Below are 20,206 nucleotides of genomic sequence, written 5' to 3' on the forward strand. Positions count from 1 at the left end.
GAAAGAGTGAATGCAGCTTCCAGAAAGTCATCACTTGGTTCAGAGGTTTACGTAGAAAGGATCTGGCCAAATCCAACGAGAACAGACCTAGGACCATCCTTCTAAACCCACCCTGAGTGGTAAAGATAAGGTACATGTCTTAACCTATATAAAGGTGAAGGATTATCGTTTTTCAACTGTACAGACACATGACTGGAATTACAGTTCAGTGGCATGCACCCTATGTTGACTGTATTTAAACTACCACTGTGTAGTGCAACATCTCCATTGCATGGTGCCAAACATTTTTCAGTTTCAGTTATTTGGTGAGATCTGATTTTAGCCACAGTATCTTCAAAGCCAATTTCTATTTAAATGTGTTGTGGAAAAAATGTAATAGTTTGACTTTATACACATTTTACATTTACAGCAGAATTAAGTACAGGAATTCGTACACCCAAATGGGTGTTGTTGCCTTCAAACCGGTCACGTTGGGAAGATGTATGTTTAGTCCAGGGAAGCTGACCTTACGCATAACATTTCTAGAAGCTTCCTTGGAAACTGTCCACTTGTAAGCATCCTTAACATTGATGTCTTTGTCCTTTAAGGGTAGATTTATTCTTTTGAGGAATGATATTTTTTAACAGCCAAAGAGCATTAGAAGGTAAGTCTGATCCATAAAATGGCTGGTGGAGCTCGGGACGAACTCTGGGGAAGGGTGGTGTAAAAAAACGAGGTCTGACTATAAGGTTATGAGGCCTCTTTTCTTGCATGGCTTCAAAGGTAACTCCAAAGAGGAAGTCTAGTGCTCTTGGTACATGCAACATCACAGCTCAAGAGTAAGGTCTCCCAGGGAAATAAGTACAATCATGGTGACTCTTTTTTTTTTTTTTTTTTTTTTTTTGCGGTCGGCGGGCCTCTCTGTTGTGGCCTCTCCCGTTGTGGAGCACAGGCTCCGGACGCGCAGGCTCAGCAGCCATGGCTCACAGGCCCAGCCGCTCCGCGCCATGTGGGATCTTCCCAGACTGGGGCATGAACCCGTGTCCCCCGCATTGGCAGGCGGACTCTCAACCACTGCGCCACCAGGGAAGTCCCATGTTGACTCTTGAGTGCATATGTTCTAGTGTATTTGGTTAAAAAGGTAGCCTTGCTCATTTTTGTCATACTTCACAGAAGCAGAAATGAAATTCCATGTCCGTGACTTCTCCCAAGGGCAGTGTCATCATCTACTGCTGGAAGAGTTAAAATGAAAAGCACTTGGTGTCATGTCTACATTATCCACTCCCCCACCCCCCCACCCCCCCCACCAAATGTGCAATGAGTTATTCCTGATACCTGAGTCTCCCCAGTGTGGAAAAGTGGGTAAGGACAGGTCTCTGGAACCTGGGTAAGACTAGTACGTCAAGGGGATTGGAGTGTTTCCAATGGCTCTAGCTACCCAACAGGCTCAAAACACCGACTCATACAAGAAAATCTCCTACAGCTAAGTACATAAAGTTTCAGTAGAGGAGGGGGAGAAATGATTATCTTCCAGTGGCTTTCTAGGATTAAAAACCCACTTGCTTCTAATGTCAAGTGAACAGTCTATTGAAAAGAAGTCCATGGTGTTCTAGTGCATGCTTAAGGAAGAAAGTGTGTGGCCACTAGGTCATTGAAGTGCATTTCCAGCTGAGGCCAAAGGCAGCAAAGGTGCAAGAGGCTGCTGGGGCTGGCGTTAGTTGAAGCAGGATCTATATATTTGGAGTGGCAAAGCAATCTGCAGAAAGCCCCAGTTACAGAGCAGGATGTTTGCCAACGAGTGAAGTTAAAGGACGCTCAGTTTCACTTTCTACAAAGTGCTTCACTGAAGATGCTAAGGAGGAAGCTCCCTTTAAAACACCATATCCTGAGTGTCAGAGAAATATGGTCAAGATGGTGATTGATGGGGAGCAGAGACTGATTCTCTAATAGCACTGGGACTGTGTATACTCCGAGCATCTCTCTCTCTCTCTCACACTCACACACACACACACACACACACACACACACACACACACACACTTAATGAAGAGCACACAACTGCAGTCACATTCCACCTCTTCTGCACGTGCCTCCGTCCTGTGGTTGCTCTTTTGTACAGTATTTCCAGGAGCCGTTCTGAGTTAATGGGCTCCACTGCTAAAAGCCAGAAGCACAGCACAGAGTCAGCCGTTAACATCCAACTGCTTGCAGCAGACATCGGTCTCAAATCCATCAGTCGGGATGTTGTTCTCAGTGAGGGTTTTTATATTAGTGTTTATAAAAACCACAAAGCTAGGCCATTTGCTTCAATCATCGTTAGAAAGAATGCTGAGTGCCCAGATGGGATTTCTAGTTTCTGTGCAAATGAAATCACACTAGTCCAGATTTTATTCGCTCAAAACTACTAGGGAAGCAGTAGGATTTGGTTTCAATGCTGCCAAAAAGCAGGAATTCACTTAAGTTTTAATTCTGAAGCAATCCTGGTGTTAATGTTGTAGCCAGGGTCGGGCAGCATGGGGGCTGGGGCCCCCGCTGTGCTTGCTGAGGACCCCCGGATCTCTCCCAGTTCAGGCTCGCTCTCACTAGAGGTAGACCCGCTGTTGATGGCATAGACGCTCTCTGTGACTCCCTGAGCTGAAGCACAGCTGTCTGGCTCTTTCTTCTCCCTGGGACTAGACAGTCCTGGGAGGACAGCCATCTTCCCGGTCTGCCTGTTGGGCAGCAAGGACATGGTGTAGTCCGCAATGATCCCGCCCACATCTAAGTTGCAGGCCTGGTCGAAGGCTAGGAAACCCACGTTGGCGTTTGCTTCGCACACCATAAAGGAGCCATCGTCCATGATGAGGAGATCGATGCCACAAAAGTCCATGCCCAGGATGTTGGACACCTGGATAGCCAGCTGCTTGCCTTGTTCTGTCAGTGGGCACATGACGCCCACGCCACCTGTGGGGAAAGTGCAGTGATGTAATGGTGACACTGTAACCGAGCAGGACCGTATAAGGCCTCCCCAGAAGAGACCCCTACCCATATCCCCTGCCTGCCCTTTGTCATAGAAAAACTTTAGTCAAAGAATAAATTTAATCAGAGAAGTGAGAAAATGTGGAAAGAAAGGAAAACAGTCAAGCAAGATAAGATAATACTTTAGTCATTAAACAAAGTCAAGGACCTTTAGTTCCTCCTCAGGACTGCAGATAATATTCTGAGCCACGTCCTGTGAGCTGTTTTGCAGATACTGAAACCCCCAGCAGGTGGAAGAAGTTAAATGTATGCTGCCCACAAGCACGGAGACCCCAGACTGGTTGGAACCAGAAGGTTGATGATGCTGAGAGCCCATTACCTCACCACCAGCCAATCAGAAGAATGTCCATGAGCTGATCACGCCCTGCTCCTTGAACACTATAAGACTCCTCACTACCTGCTCCAGGGCAGGACACACAGTCCTGTGGGCATTAGCCCACTGTGGCCCCCTTTGCCTGGCAAAGCAATAAAGCTATTCCTTTCCATGATACTTTACCAAAACTCTGTCTCTGAGATTTAATCTGGCCCCAGTGTACGGAGGCCGAATTTTGGCAACAACACCAGGCACCGACTGGACTAATGAGTCAAATGACCCTTCAAGGAAGAGGTGAGGGATGTCGGGGAAGGGCAGCAAGATGGGCATTTTTATTACCAACAAAAGGTCTGGATGGAAATCAGGACACCCTTTGAGAAAGTAATATGATTGTTTCTTTCCTAGAGTTTAAAAAATGTTTATATCCTCTGACCCAGTCATCCCACCATGAAGGAAATAATCTTATATATTGGGGAAAAAAGCTTTATGCACAAAGATGCTGATGGCAGTCATTTAAAATACTGGAAAGTCAAATACTGGTACATAGTAGGCACTCGATATTTGTTGATGAGTAAATGAAAAATTATAATATAAATAGCTCACAGTAGAGGAAAGCAGTATAGTTTACAACCATTACTAAAAATGATAAGAGTTTGTGATTACATGGGAAAATACTTAAAAGGATTAAAGGCTGTACAGTATGACCATAGTTATGCAGAAAAACATCGTCAGAAACGACACCAAAATGTTAACATTGGTTGTCTCTAGATGGCGGGATTAACGATAAATATCGTTTTTCATTTGACTTTGCTGTATTTTCTACATTGAGAATGAATTCCTTTTAGAAATTAGAAGAAACAAAATTATTATTTTCTAAGAAGAGAGAGGCCTGTGAGACAAAAATCTCATACCGAGGTCAGAGAGAATCTGAGTGCCCTTACTTGTTAAAAAGCTAAGACCTCAGATTTAATTGTCTTCCTTTAGTCTCTTTGCAAAGACTTAACACTTGTATTCTCAGGAACTAATGGCTTTACCTTAACTCTGCCCCTCCACCATCTATTACATGGTGTGGGGAAAAGGCTATTGAACAGCTATAAAACAGCTCATTAAAAAAAAGGAATATGGATAAATTACAAAACAGTGTAGTTTCTAGTTAAAGAATGGATTTGTTTGTTTGTTTTTTCTTTTGGCCGTATGGCTTATGGGATCTTAGTTCCCTGACCAGGGATCAAACCTAGGGCCCCAGCAGTGGAAGCGCAGAGTCCTAACCACTGGACCACCAGGGAAGTCCCCAAAGAATGGATTTTGTCAGCTGACTGAAAAAGACAAACTGATAATACATAAGGTTCGATACTGTGGCAAGACATGGGATTGTCATGAAAATTAAATGAGATAATATGTTAGGTACTTAGCACTGTGTCAACCTGAGCCTAGCATTTGCTTCTATCACAGCGCTTTAGTCACAGTACCTTACAATGATCTGTTTATGCATCTTCTCCTTTACTGGACCATAAGCTGCCCAAGGGCAAGGACTCTCATTAATCGCTACACTGTCAGCCTCTACCCTGGAGTCCACTTGGGGAGGCTGCTCAATCACACTCAGGAGGAAGGACCAGATTGGTGTTTCAGCCTCTTCATTAGTCACCAGACTTGTATACTCATCTGGCGATCTAGGAAAGAACAACTGGGTACTTTTTCACATTACCAACATACAAATTCCACTCATGAGGCTGACAATAGATTTCTGTGATGAAGATGAACGTTGCCATCCCCCCGGGACCATCTCCATGTACCAAAACTGAAAACAAGCTTTATCAATAGGTTAATGGGATGAGGTTATGCATTTGACCCAGACAGAAACTGCAGCTTTCTAATAACGTCAAACATATAAGAAAAACACAATTTTCAAAAGAAAAAAGAAACACAATCTTCAATTACAATGGAAAAGCAGAATATGCTATGTCTCCAGCCATCGCCTTACTTTTCAGTTTCTTTCTTTTTTTTTTTTTTTTAATTATTATTTTTGGCTGCACCACATGGCTTGCTGGAGTTCCTGGACCAGGAATCGAACCCGAGCCTTCAGCAGTGAAAGCACAGAGTCTTAACTACTGGATTGCCAGGGAGTTCCCCATTGCCTTAGTTTAGACTCTCCTTACTTCTTGCCTGAGCTATTGCCACAGCTTCCAAACTCAACTCCCTGCCTCCCTCTCATGCCTTCAATCCATCCTCTTCCCAGATGTCAGTTTTTCTCAAACACCAATCCTCATGTCACTCCCTTGTTTAAAGCTGACTGCCAAGTCCTAACACCTACAGGACAGGGTTCAAATCTCAGTGTCCTGACATCCCTGGCCTGACCTCCGTCATGGCACTTACACCCACCTGTCCCCCTCCTGGACTGCTTGCTGCTAAGGGAAAGGGCTTGTTTCTAATTCCTCTCTGTGATCCTGGCGCCTTGCAGATGGTCTGACCAGATAGGAGGGATCGAGACACATTCACTGGCTGGGTGCAAACATCCTAATGAAAAACCCTGGTGGCCTCCCCTGACCAACAACAGTCCGACTGAGCTTTGGTGCCTCACCGAGAGAGCAGTTGCTCTGCATCCGTCCGTCTGTGGAGCAGCGAAGCATAGAGCCGATCACCTGGCCACCTACTACCACCACCCGGATATCCTTTCCGTGCGACTCCTTCACGTACTTCTGGAACAGGTAGGGCACATCATGGCGGATCACATGGCAGATGTCTGAGAGGTGGTGTTTATCTCTTGCGAGAAAAACAGCTTTTCCTTTAAGAAGAAAGACAAAGAGCAAGAGAAGTAGTTAGAGAAGCCTCTGAGCGCCGTCCTTGCCATCCCACCTCCGGGTCCAGAGTCGTCCATTCTTTCCCAACTCGCCTCACTGTGGCCCCTTCAATTTCTCTGACTCGACCCTTGCGTCTTATCAAACGGCCGTCGAGCCTCATTTTTTTCTGGGTTTTACTCAGGTTCCTCTCCTTTCACAACTCTTTTTCCAAAATGAAATCAAAATGTATTCCAGAAACACCCAGAAGAGGCCAAAATAAATTCCTAGGGATCTAGTCAGTTCGGTTCCAGAAAGAGTCAGCACCTCCTATCACCCCAGGATGCCGATTTGGTAGAGTCCATGTCTCACTCACTTTCTTTTCTAAATCCTCACACCTCACACTAGGCTCGATGCACAAAGCAAGTGTCAATCAGTGCTTACAGAACATAACTAATTGAACATACTTTAGAGGAATTTCCAGTCAAGATGGAGAGAGACCCACAAAAGATAATGACACAGCCTGATATAGCATCAGGAGAGGTCTGTGCAAAATACTATGGGAGTTCAAAGAGGGAGCCACTGCCAGACGCGCTTCCTCCTTTTAAACATAAGAAACTTATTATTTGGCTATACCCATTTAATTCTGAAAGGAATGATCCATACTCTTCTATTGATCTCTGGGAAAAGCATTCCTTCTTGACTCCAAATTCTGTATTTTCTGCTTGAATCACTTATGCTTTTGCAATTATTTGGCATCTGCTTTTCCATTTGCATATTAGCTAACAGATATGAGCAGGGGGCCCTGACAGGTTTGCTCTGTAAATCTGACATAAGCATACCATACCCTGATCCTTCTTGTTAGCAAACATGGAAAAAAGAGATGGTTTTCCTAAGATATGTGTCACCACCTTAAAAAGAGTGGGACATTTCTGAAGTCTTAATAAAAAGAGGGATGGGTATCAGCCCCTAGTGACATATAAGACCAAAAAGTAACCTCCAAAACACGTCTCAATCACTGGACATCTGGCACCAGGAGATCTGGCATCGGGCAGCAGATGGCTGGGATTCAATGACAGGCACTGGGGATTCTCTGGACATAGGTAGGATATTCAGCAGAGATGGGGGCTAAAAATATGGACTTTGTTCTTTGGTTCCTGGCACAGAGGTTCTAATATGGGGCTTAGTCTGCAGTTAATAAAGGAGCTACTGTTTTAAAGCAAGGAGGAAAAAAACTGGGCAGGGGGAAGGGCACTAAGATTAGTTAATCATCTACTGTGTGCCAAACACTTTATTGTTTAAAAAAATTATTTCTTTTACACTCCATACTAGCTCTGTGAAGCCATTAGGACAAGGATAGTTATTTTTGTTTTACAGAAGAGGAAAATAAAGGTCCACAAGATTAGTAACTTTCTCAAAGGCACAGCCTGCGTGAGTCCACTGCCGTCTTTAGATTTGTTTCCATATACTAGAGCCTAACAACTGCTGTGACTTTGTTTACTCCCTATCCATTTTCCCTAAGATGTGTGTGCTACACTAGCAACGACCAATCTGAAAATAAAATTAAGATCACAATTCCATTTACGATAGTATCAAAAGGAATAAAAAAACTTAGGAATACATTTAACCAAAGAAGCTCAAGACTTATACACTGGAAACTACAAAATATTGGAAAGAAATTAAAGATTGAAATAAATGGAAAGACATTCCATGTTCAGAAATTGGAAGATTAATATTGTTAAGATGGCAAGACTCCTCAAACTGATCTACAAACTCAGTGCAATCCCCACCAAAGTTCCAACTTCCTGTTTTTCAGAAATCGATATGATGATCCTAAAATTCATATGTGAATGCAAGGGACCCCAAATAGCCAATGCAAACTTGAAAAAGAAGGACAAAGTTGGAGGACTTGTATTTCCCAATTTCAAAACTTTCTACCAAGTTACAGTAACAAGATAGTGTGGCCTGGCATAAGGATAGACATATAGATCAATGGACTAGAATTGAGAGCCCAGAATAAACTCTCATACAAATGGTCAATTTTTGATTTTTGGCAAGAGTTCCAAGAGCATTCAGTGGGGAACCAACAGTCTCTTCAACAAATAACACTGGGAAAACTGGATATCCACAGGCAAAAGAATGAAGTTGGACCTTCATCACACCATATACAAAAATTAATTCAAAATGGCTCAAAGACCCAAATGTAAGGGCTAAAACTGTAAAACTCTTAGGAGGAGAGATAGGTGTAAATCTGTGTGACCTTGGATTAGGCAAGCACAAAATGACCTCAAAAATACAAGTAACCAAAGGAAAAAATAGATAAATTGAACTTCATTAAAATCAAAACCTTTTGTGTATCAAAGGATACTATCAAAAAAGTGAAAAGACGACCTACAGAGTGGGAAAACATCATGCTCAAATTACTTATCTGATAAGACAGTAGTAGCCACAATATATAAAGAGCTGTAAAAAAGTCAATAAAAGACCAATAAGCCAACTGAAAAATGGGCAAAGGATTTGAATAGTCATTCCTTCAAAGAAGATATACAAATGGCCAATAATATGAAAAGATGTTCAACGTTAGTCATTAGGGAAATACAAATCAAAACCATAATAACATACCACATTACACCCAGTAGGATGGCTATAATAAAAACAAATTACACATTTAAAAGTTGCTAAGAAAGTAAATCTTAAAAGTTTCATAATAAGAGAAAAAAATTCCGTAACTGTGTATGGCGACAGATGTTAACTAGACCTATTGTGATCATTTCGCAATATAGACAAATATCGAATCACTATGTTGTACACCTGAAGCTAATGTAATGTTTGCATGTCAATTATACCTCAAGTTTAAAAAAGACTTTAAAAATAAATATATAAAGTGGGCCCACACATTACTAATGCTTGGAAAACATGCATTTTGGCTTGTGGCTTGTTTTTATGGTGGAGGTATGGCGACCATTTGCATAATTTGTCAAGGCAAATTAATATACCCAATATAAAAGTTTTGTTTAGTATGTGAAGAAATTGGAACTTCATACATTGCTGGTGGGAATGTAAAATGGCATAACTGTTGTGGAAAACAGTTTGGCAGTTTCCTTAAAGTTAAACACAGATAGACTGACCCAGGCTCAAACCCAATCCTTCCGGGCAGTGTGACCTTGCCTGAATCACTTCTACTGTGAGCCTCTGCTTCCACATCTGTAAAATGGAGATAATAGAACCTACCTCATCAGGCATCATGAGAATCGAACGGGTTATTGCTATCAGCTGAAGGTTTGTGTCTCCCCCCACCCCAGATTCATACATTGAAACCTAATCCCCAGTGTGATGATATTTGGAGGTGGAGCCTTTGGGAGGGGAATAAATCATGAGGCTGGTGCCCTTATGAATGGGATTAATGCCCTTATAAAAAAATCAGCACCCTTATTAACGGGGCCCTAGAGAGCTACCTCGCCACCTTCTACCATATGAGGACACAGATGGCCATCTGTGAATCAGGAAGTGAGTTCTCACCAGACACCAAAGCTGTTGGTGCCTTGATCTTAGACTTCCCAGCCTCCAGAACCATAAGAAATAAATTTCTGCTCTTTCTAAATCACTCAGTCTCTGGTATCTACTCTTAGGTATATACCCAAAAGAAATGAAAACGTATGTTCACACAAAAACTTGTACATGAATGTTCATAGCAGCATTATTTATAATAGCCACAAAGTAAAGCAACCCAAATATCCATCAACAGATGAACAGATAAATAAAATGTGGCATATCCATACAATAGAATATTATTGAGTCATAAAAAGGGATAAAAAACTGATCCATGCTACAACATGATGATCCTTGCAAACATTACGCTAAGTCAGAGAAACCCACACAAAAGGCCACGTATTGTATGGTTCCATTGATATGAAATGTCCAAAAGAGGCAAAGCCATAGAAACAGAAAACAGATTAGTGGTTGCCAGGGACTAGGGGAGGGGCCATTGGGACTGACCTTTAACAAGTACAGGGTTTCTTTTTGGGGTGATGGAAATGTTATGGAATGAGATAGTGAAATGGTTGTACAGAAGAGTGAAGATACTAAAATCCTCTGAATTATATAATTTAAAATGGTACATTTTTTGTTTTGTGAATTATATCTCAATTTTAAAAACATCTAAAAATACTACATCTTCTATTTAATTTGTTTATCGTCTGTCTTTCCCTTCTACAATGTGAGCTCCTGGAGGGCAGGAATTTTTGTTCTGTTCCTTTCTGTATCCCCTTGGCACTTTGTGGGCACTCAATAAATATTAGTTGAATTTTATTTTATGTATATTTTACCACAATAAAAAACTAGTTGAGACATTGCATTTTTGCACTGTAGTACATATGAATTGTATTCAGAGCCCCACCTCGCCACCCAAACTCATTTCTCTCACTTCTTAGCAGGACCCCTTTCCTTTCCCAGGTTGCTTTGCCCACACCTGTTTCTGTATGTTGCTCACCCAGTTCAAACTCCACATTCCAACTTAAGTCTCATTTTCTACCACCGAATCCTTCCCTGCCTCAGGGCAGAGTGGGCCCCTCCCTCCATTTGGCTCAGACAGGCGTTCACCTGCCACAGAAGCCATCGCCCTGAAGTGCTACTTCTCTACTCTCTACACATTGGAGATCGAGAGCAGTGAGTGTGTCAGGTTCATAGGAACTGCTCATTCCATGTCCATTAGGGTACCTCCTCTCATTCCAGATGCCCTGAGCAGTTAAGGATGCCATCTGGGTATCATCAGGAGGTACTCGCTCACATATCACAAGGGAGGGGGATGGCTTTCTGCTGCACACGTCCTCTTCAACTACTGTGTCTTGAGCACTGTAGTAGGTCTTGGAGACAGAGATGGGCAGGACCTGGTTCCCACCGCCTGAGCAGCTCACAGTCAAAAAGGGGAAAAGGCACATAAATCTATAACTGCCATAAGCCGTAGTACTATGCTAGCGGCGTGGATGAAGTGCTTCGGAAACACAAAGGGAAGGGCAATTAATTTTGTCTGGAAGAGAGGGAAGGAGACCAGGGATGTGGACAGAGAAGAAACGACGTGGAGTTGGCCTTAGAGCCCGAGCAGAAGTTCACCAGAGGGCAGAGGAAGATGGCGTTCCCAGCAAAGGGAAGAGAGCAGAGGTTTAAAGACAGCAGAATACCTGGTCTAGTCTGGAATGGATTACGGAGGGTTCACGTGACTAGAGAAAGTTGCCAAGGAAGATGGATGCTGTTCGTCCAGGGCCTTCAGTGCCATGGTGAGGAATATAAACAGTATCTAATAGGCAACACCAGTTCTTGGGAGGGTTTTTCAGCAAGGGAGTGACAAGAAGAGATCTTTGTTTCAGAGAAATTGCTCCCCCCAAAGAATAGAGGACGCACTGGCAGTGAAGTTAGGGAAACCAGTCAGAATCAAGTCAGGAGTCTGCTGCCAGAGTCCAGGGAAGGGCTGGGAAGGGTCTGGACAAAGCAAGGACAGCGGGGACAGGGAGGAGGGGACAGAAGTAAGGACTACACCACAAGCTCCACAAGGGGGAGCTCCGTCTCCTCCGAGCACAGAGGAGGCCCAAACAGAAGCCCGCGAAGAGTGGCACTGACCCCGGTGTCCGCGCGTGCTCTTCACCACGACTGGGTAGCCCAGCGGCTCGGCTTCATCGATCATTTTTGAAAAGTCTTCATGCCCACCTGTCAAGAAAAGCAAAAGTCAGTGAAGGTGAGGCTGATGGTCCAGGGCTCTGTAGGAATTCTTTGGAGGCCTCACATCTCTCTGATTAAGGCAATGTGAACCCATTCCATTGCAAAGACATGCACTGTGCATGTGCCACACAAAAGGTGGGAACAGAGAGATAAGGAAAGCAGCATTATCACGTGCTTCCACATGGCAGAGGCTTCACATGCTCTAGTTCACGCAATCGTCATGACAACCCTGCAGGCAGGGCAGGGATTTTTCCCTTACCTTGGCTGTGGTAGGCAGAATTCTAAGAAGGCCCCCAAGATTCCTACCCGCTGGTGTACATGCTCTGTATAACCCCCTCTCCTGAGTGTAGGGGGAACAAATGACTATGCTGGGATAGCATTCCTGCAATTAGGCTAATCATCAGTTGACTTTGAGTTAATCAAAAGGGAGATGATTCTTGGTGGACCTGACCTAATCAGGTGAGCCCTGTAAAAGAAGGTGAAGCATCAGAGAAACTCTCCTGCTGGCCTTGAAGGAGCAAACTGCCATGTTGGAGAGAAGTCCATGTGACCGGGCCAATAGGCAGCCTCTAAGAGCTGAGAATGGCTCTCAGTTAACAGCCAGCAAATAAATGGGAACCTCAGTCCTACAACTACAAGGAACTGAATGCCAACAGTAAGCCTGGAAGACCCCAGACCTCAGATGTGGTCCCAGCCCAGCTGCCCCTTGATTTCAGCCTGGCGAGACCTAAGCAAAGAGTCCAGCTATGCCGTGGCTGGACTTCAGACCTCCAGAAACTGTGAGATGATAAATGGGTGTTGTTTAAGCTGCTAAGTTTTCAGTAGATTGTTGCACGGCAGTAGAAAACCAATACCCAAAGAAACCAAGCCTGGGATATTTCTCACCCAAAGGTAAGGCATGACTTGAAAGACCGAATTGGCTCCACTACACTTCTTTAAGCCTTCATTTAAAAAATATGAATATTAATCTTTGGGGACCATTATTCTACCTACCACAGGTGATACTGTAGTTCATCAATTTTTTGCAAAGCAAAATACTCTGGGATACTAATATGACCTGTCACAAAAGTGCTAATGATTAAAAAAAAATAAAGCAGCATGAAGAGGCAGTGTAGATAATCAGGGGCATCTTTACAATGAGGATATTTTATAAGAAGAGAACCCCCAGCTTCCTGACACCCGCTGATAAATATAACTCCTCTCTAGCCATCCTTTTGTCCTTCCCTTATAATACAGTGCAAGAGGGGTCCTGCTTATCTGAGGCCATTGCTGCACCTGTGCCTCAGACCCCTTTTCCTCTCACCTCCTCAGGAATCTTGCACCATTAAGTGTCCCCTCTCTGCTGTATCTTCAACCTCTCGGTTCAGAATTCCAGCAGCATTTTAAACATGCTCAGTTATCTCCCATCTTAAACAAATAAAACCCATTCCTTCACCCTGCATCATCCCTTAACTACAACCTTGTATCCCTACAATCAAGCTACTCAAAGGATTTCAGTTTCCTCACTTCCCATTCACTTCCTCATCCTTGACAAGTTGGCTTTTCTCCCTATGGCTGAACTGAAGCTGTATTCATTGAACTCCCTGTTGCTAAATCCAACACACATCTCCATGAGTATGTTACGCATCCTCTCAGAATTAAACACCCCTTTTAATTACACCATCCTTCTTGGGATGTTCTTTCCATTGGCTTCTGTCATCTCTCTTCTTTCTGTTCTCACCTCTCCAGGTGCTCTTACTTGGCCTCTTGCATAGGCCCTTCTTCCTTTTCCTATTCCCTAAAGGATTCCCTCTCGAACCCTCTTTTATTAAATGTTGTTATTTTATTGTGGTAAAATATACATAATGTAAAATTTACCATTTTAACCATTTTAGGTGTACAGCTCAGGCCTCTCTTCATTCTATGTCTTCTCCCTGAGTAATCTCATCCATTCCTGTGACTTCACTTAACATAATGGAAGTTTCCAAATCCACTTCCTTAGTCTACACCTCTCTCAGGAGCTCCAGATCCATTTATCTGCTGCCTACTGAATAGTTTTACTTCTATATACTACAGACACCTCAAACAGAATGTGTCCCAAACTATAATAACCTCTTCCGACAGTGCCTTGCCCTACCCACCAATCTGTTTCTCCTCTCCCACGGTTCTAGTCTCAGTGAGTGTTCGCTTTCACATCTGGTTGCCCAAACCAGAAACCAGAGTCACTCTTGATTCCTCTCCATGCTCCTCATAGCCACTCAATCATCATGTCCTAATGTTTCTGTCTCTTTCCTAAGTCCTGAATCTCTTCACTTATCTTCATTCTTACTATGGCCACCTTAGTTTAGACTATCATTGCTCATTTGCATTGTTTATAAAGCCTACCAGTACATATCCTGTCTCTACTTTGCCCCTGGTCCAATTCCTTCTCCACAGTGTAGCCAAAGTGACATTCTGAACTCTGAGTAGGCCATTTCCTTGCTTAAAGCCCTCCAGTAACTTCCTGTTAGTCTCAGGATTACCCCTGATCTCTTTCATGTACTGTATATGGTGACTTCTTATCTTTCTAGCCTTATATCTCAACCCCATCTCCTCGACATTCCACAAACTACTCAAAATACCACCAATCGGTCATGCTCTCTCTTGCCTCTAGGTCTTTCTATATTCTGCTTTCTTCTTAGACTGCTCCCCGCCCCCCTTGCTTTAGCTGGATAACTTCAGCTAGTTTAGATATTCTCTCTTTTGGGAAGCCTTCTTTCTTCATCACCTACTAAACTAAATTAGGAGCTCTCCTGTGTATTCCCATACCACCTTGTGCTAACTCTTATCCTGGCACTGCACTGAAACTTCCTCTGATGAACTGGGAATGCCCTGAGGGTAGGACTCTCTTACTTATTGCTAGAGCCTAGAGCCTATTGTGGTAGTTGGCACACAGTGTGTACCAGCTATATATTTAATGAATGAATGCCAGAGAGAAAGAAGCAAAGACATTTCAGACAGAGGGAATGACTATGATAAAGACTCAAGATGTTGAATCATCTAAGATGAACAGATTCGCCTTGAAAACCAACAAGAGATACCAGAGGCCTTCTGGGGAGAGAGAACACAGGGATGCAGGCTATTTGGAAAGACAAGTTTCAATCCTATTTTAAGGACACTCACCGTAGGAGAAGGTGTCCGGCATGGGGACCCCATGTCCAGCCAGCTCCTGGAACGTCCAGAATTTGTTGATGCAGTTTAGAATGCTCTGTGGGCGGTTGACTAAGCGGCAGCCCAACTTCTCCAGGTGTCGCAGGACGGTGATATCACTGTCCGACTGCACTGAGGGTGTGGGCACCCGGACAAGCACCACGTCTGGGAAAGTGGTGAGCGCCTTCTGGTTCAGCTGCAGGCCTGCAATCAAAGGAAGAAATGAGCTCTGGGCTGGCCATCATCTAGTCCCCCCAGAAGCACTGGTTCCAACAGACTCCTCAAGACTGAACCTAGCAGGAAGATAGCCTTGAAAATGGCACTTGGATATCCTGTTGTAATGAGAAGCTACCGTCCACCCTATACTCCAGACAAATGGGCAGAGCACGACATTGAGGAAACACAAAAGAATGAACAGGGTGGGGCCGGGGGGGAGAAGAGCAGCATATCAAGAATAATCCAAGTTAGAAGAATCCACAGGAGATAATGCAGCCCAGCACCCTCCTTCCATGTAGGACCAGTATTACTCAAAATGTAGTGGCTTAGGAGGCTGGAGACTTAATGACAAGGAATGCAGTAAAGGTCACTTACGGTATCTTTACCACTCTTATGACTCCATCTTTAAAAGTCATATAATGAATGTAAAAATGTCAACGTTAGGTAAAAAAAAACAGGATACAAAATTATCAGTACAAGTTAGAAAATGCTAGAAGGAAATATACCGACATTTTAACAGTGGGTAATGGGATTATAGATGATTTTCTATTTATACTTATCAGTATTTTCCAAAATATCTCCAACTGTGTATTACCTTGATAACAACAAACTTAAAAAAAAATCAATATACTAAAAATCAATGCAATATTAAGAAAAACTAGAATGCATCACAAAACAATTGGTCTATATAGCCAAAGGACTTTAAACCTGTATGATACTGGATGAACTGGTAGTATTAGCTTGTAGTGTAGACTCAGAAGAACAGGAGTGCAGTCTTCAATTATCTGTGCGGCTCCATGCAGAAGAATTATTTGGCTTGTCTTCTATGACCTCAGGAGGTACAGCTGAGGAGCTATCCAAAAGAGCATTATTCTGTCTGACTGTTCACTTCTGTATCCCCAGCGCCTAGAACAGTATCTGCTGCATGACAGGCACTCGATGTTTGTTTAATTATACAGAAGCTACATGGAGATAGATTTGGGCTCAACAAAAGGGATACTCTTCCTCCGCCTTAGGATGGAATGGGCTGAGTGAGGCTCATTGGTCATCCAAGGATGGTACAGAAGGAATGCAAAAGTTAGATAAGCTCACAGCAACCTGCTTGATCTCTTTCAACCCTGATATCCTATGGTTTGCATTACTCTTAAGTAGTTATGTAGGCATCTCCGGTGCACCCAGCATCTGGGGATGGAATGATGGAGACAGGAAATAGACTGGATAGGGCAATGAGAAGTGAGTTCAGGGAACTAATTGGTCTGCCTTAGTGAACCTTAAAGGAGTCTCTAAAATGCTCTACAGAAAACATTTTAAACACAGTTTGAGAACCATCTTTTAGGCTTTAACCTAAAGCACCTTTGCTTTCATAAGTGATAAAAGCGTACAACCATATAACTCCAAGAAAACAAAAGGTACTATTCCTCTATTGTGGGATGAATAATATCAATATAAAAACTCTAAGCAAAACAACACAAAAGCAATCAAACAGAAAAACCAAAACCGCAAAACTACTACATGGATCTAACTTGCACAGTTTCCTCTCATTCTAGATGTTTCACCAATTTAAAAAAAAGAGAGCAAGCACAATCATTAAGTTAAATTGTTTTTAGTACTTCTGCTGATAGTGTGAACCCAAGGAAATGGAATATAATTCTCAGGGATGATTTGTAAAGAGCATTCAGGTTATCTTTACTTTGCCATCAGAAAACAGTATCATTTATACCTGCTTTTTCCTTTGCCACTTAGAGCCCCTGGGGATAATAATATGAAAGGGGGAAAGGAGCAAACCCTGAATAATATCCTCAAAACTGGTAGGAGAGGAAAGAAAAGTATTCAAGTAGGTGAAAATGGCAAGTAAAATACAGATCACTGAGGGGAAAAGCAACAGCCCAGAACAACATTACATAATGAGATAATATATGCAAAAATGCTTTGAGAACTACAAAACGCTATAGATGTGCAAGGCACTGGCATTATTATTGCACAGACACTCTACTGAGCAAGGTAGGACACTGTATGGAGATTTGTACCACCTGATGAGAAAAAATGGCTTTGCAACAGAAAAGTGACCTAGAGAGATGAGAAGCAGCAGAAATGTCTGGGTTTTAAATCTCAATATGAGACCACAGACAAACGGTAAAACTTCTAAATGGGAAGAAAAGAATTCAGTCATTTCTGGAAATACCAACCAAAAGTGGAGAGAGACAGCTCAGCCTCGATAAGCAGATTCACGTACACCTAGGAAGTCTCACCAGGATTTCACCTCTCTTCTCCAAAGGTAAATCTTTGGGCCTGGCTCATTCGAACTGAAGCCTTTAATAAATGAAGAATGGAATGGGTTAACGTGGAGCTGAAAAGGCTCTCCCAAGCAGTTAGACAGGTCTGGTCTCTGACTGTGCTGGCCATCCAGCTCTGTGCAGAGAAGGACATGATGTGTTTAGGGAAAACATATGCACAACCAGTTACTTCTCTGCCCATTGACCCAGCTCCAGCATCCTTGCTAAGGGGCAAAGTCACTTGTCCCATGTTCATGCCCATTTTCTTTGCTGTTTGCACCTTGTCTAAATCACCATTTCTAGAAGTAGGAGACAAGAGTCTGCTGCTCACCGTGGCATCCTTTAGCAGGAACAGCAATTCCACAGAACCACGGCCAAGCACAGCTTGGTTTAAGGCTGGCACTTGGCAAACCTGTCAGTGAATTCTGAAGCCTTCAACCACTTAGTAATCTCTCTCCCTCTCCCCATTAATATCTCCTCTTGGGAAAGGATGGAGCTTAATGTGTCACCTTTCCTGGGATCCTTAATGTTCCCACTGCAATCTATGGGCCTTAAACCAAGGGAATGAAGTGCTGATGCAGGACCTCAAGGAGGGCAGGGCTCTGCTTGGCTGCCAGCAATGGAAGGAAAGCCCTGAACAATCAGGGGCTTGTGCCCTCAATAACAAGGGATTTCATGCGATTAAGTGCCCTAGTGCCCTCAGGCATCACCTTGACCTGGGAAGCAAGGTGGGGGGAAAGGAGCTGAGTTACTTCTGCGATATTTGGGGATCTCCCAGATTGCTAGACTGGGATTGAGATTTACTATTTAGCCTCAAACCACTTTTTTTAAAAACTAAAATGATCACTATGTCCCCAAACAGGTCAATAAGATCGTGAAAAAGATCAGTCCCCAAACTAGTTAGTATAATGGCCAATAGCCAACCTAGTCTAAATCAACTTTTTGAAACCACAATATTTTCTCCATATTACTTCTAAAAAGAATAATATACTTTTATGGGTAATTATGTTTTTGACTCTATTATTTATATTTGGAAATATTTTAATGTATTAAAAACAAGATAGAAAAATGGGTAACTTTTCCAAAGAACTGAGCCTGTTTTTTTTGTCTAATCTATATATTGGATTAAATTAATTCTACAAAACTAGACTTTTGCATTTATATGTACAACAGCAAAGAAATGCGCTAATAATACAGAGAAATAGCTTTAGAAATAAACAAGTGATTATTGGAAAGTAGAATTAAAAGCCATTCTCAATCATTCATACCAATACAGGGAAGAGGCATGGAAAATAAAAGGTGCAGTCATCCAGATCTGAATTTGCCTAACATTTTTACTGAGCATCTATTGTGTTTGAGGAACTTTGCCAAGAACATTCATATGTATTATTGCATTTAAATTAAAGACATCTTGTTAAAAAAAAACAAAACAACATAGAGAACAGACTTGTGGTTGCCAAGGGGGAGGGAGGGAGGGAGAGGGATGGAATGGGAGTTTGGGGTCAGCAGATGCAGACTATTACATTTAGAGTAAATAAACAACAAGGCCCTACTATATAGCACAGGGAACTGTATCCAGTATCCTGGGATAAACCATAATGGAAAAAGAATATAAGAAAAGAATGTATATATGTGTATAACTGAGTCACTTTGCCGTACAGCAGAAATTAGCACAACACTGTAAATCAACTACGCTTCAATTAAAAAAAGAAGACATCTTGTATATGCATCCCTGCACTAGATCTGACTGTCAAAGTCTTTGCATTTACACAGAACTGATGCACAGTGGGTCCAGACCAGTGGGCACACAACACTCATTCATGTATACACATATGCATCCCTGGCTTCACAACTAAAAAGCAAGCTTCAAAACTAAACTGGCTTCTTGTACGCTAGGAAAAAAAAAAACACAAAAACCCTTCATGTACAAAGCAAGTGGCAGAAATAAGAAAACAGCAGGACACTGTAGCAGGAGAGCAAGCAAGGACCTCACTTACGGCAGCTTTTAGGACCACGACATTTGAGCAGGATCATGTAACCGTGGCTGGTAGTGAAGCTCTGAGAGTTGTTAAAAATGAATCAACACTATAAATAACATAAGTGGATAATAATCCATTAAGTGCTGCACATTACTGTGCTGTGTTAGGAGGGAGATGTGTCATCCCAAACATGATCTGGCTCATCTCAATCACGCTCCAGTTTTTCTCTGGTCTCTTTCTACCCTACCCCACAGCATTTTCTCATAAGGAAGTTACTTTTATTCTTACCGAGTAGATGCTATGCCACTCATCTTTCCCTTTTAAAGGTCTTTGTTACAATGCCCAAAGAAATCTCACCTCTACCTCATTAAGACCCACAGTCATTGTGTGGCCACTTTCTCTTTCCACCAACTGCTAATTTGAGGTCATTTAATTCAATTCAACCTTCACTGAACTGTTGAGATGAATCAGACATACTCTGAAGCAGGAATACAAAGATGAGCCAGGTGATCTCTGCATACCAGGAGCTTATCGTCTCCTTACAGAGAAATATATCAACATAATTTTAATTCATTCAGTCACTCAACACACATTTATTCTTTCATGAATTCATTCAGTGAAGATTTATTGAGCACCTACTTTGGGCCAAGCCCAGTGTTAGTTTGGGTTTCCCCAGAAGGACTCCTGGAGATAAGGACTGAAGTGCCAGAGGTCTATTATCACGGTGGTAATTTCAGGAAACACTGGAGGGGGAAGTAGAGAAGACAACGCTGC

At 42.7% G+C, this 20,206-nt stretch overlaps 1 protein-coding gene across 1 annotated transcript in view; it reads right to left on the reverse strand.

Moving 5' to 3' along the window:
• Positions 1–2,223: 2,223 nt before the first annotated feature.
• RIMKLA (ribosomal modification protein rimK like family member A) overlaps positions 2,224–20,206 on the reverse strand; it is a 28,197-nt gene continuing 10,214 nt past the window's right edge. Inside the window, exons 2-5 of the mRNA XM_007453018.1 lie at positions 14,938–15,168; positions 11,698–11,784; positions 5,889–6,092; positions 2,224–2,922 (exon numbers count right to left, since the gene is read on the reverse strand). Coding sequence (XP_007453080.1) covers positions 2,432–2,922; positions 5,889–6,092; positions 11,698–11,784; positions 14,938–15,168 — 1,013 coding nt within the window. The 3' untranslated portion in view covers positions 2,224–2,431. The remainder of the gene's footprint in view (positions 2,923–5,888; positions 6,093–11,697; positions 11,785–14,937; positions 15,169–20,206) is intronic.

This window comes from Lipotes vexillifer, unplaced genomic scaffold (genome assembly GCF_000442215.2).
Source record: "Lipotes vexillifer unplaced genomic scaffold, Lipotes_vexillifer_v1.1 scaffold683, whole genome shotgun sequence".
In the NCBI taxonomy this organism is placed as follows: domain Eukaryota; kingdom Metazoa; phylum Chordata; class Mammalia; order Artiodactyla; family Lipotidae; genus Lipotes; species Lipotes vexillifer.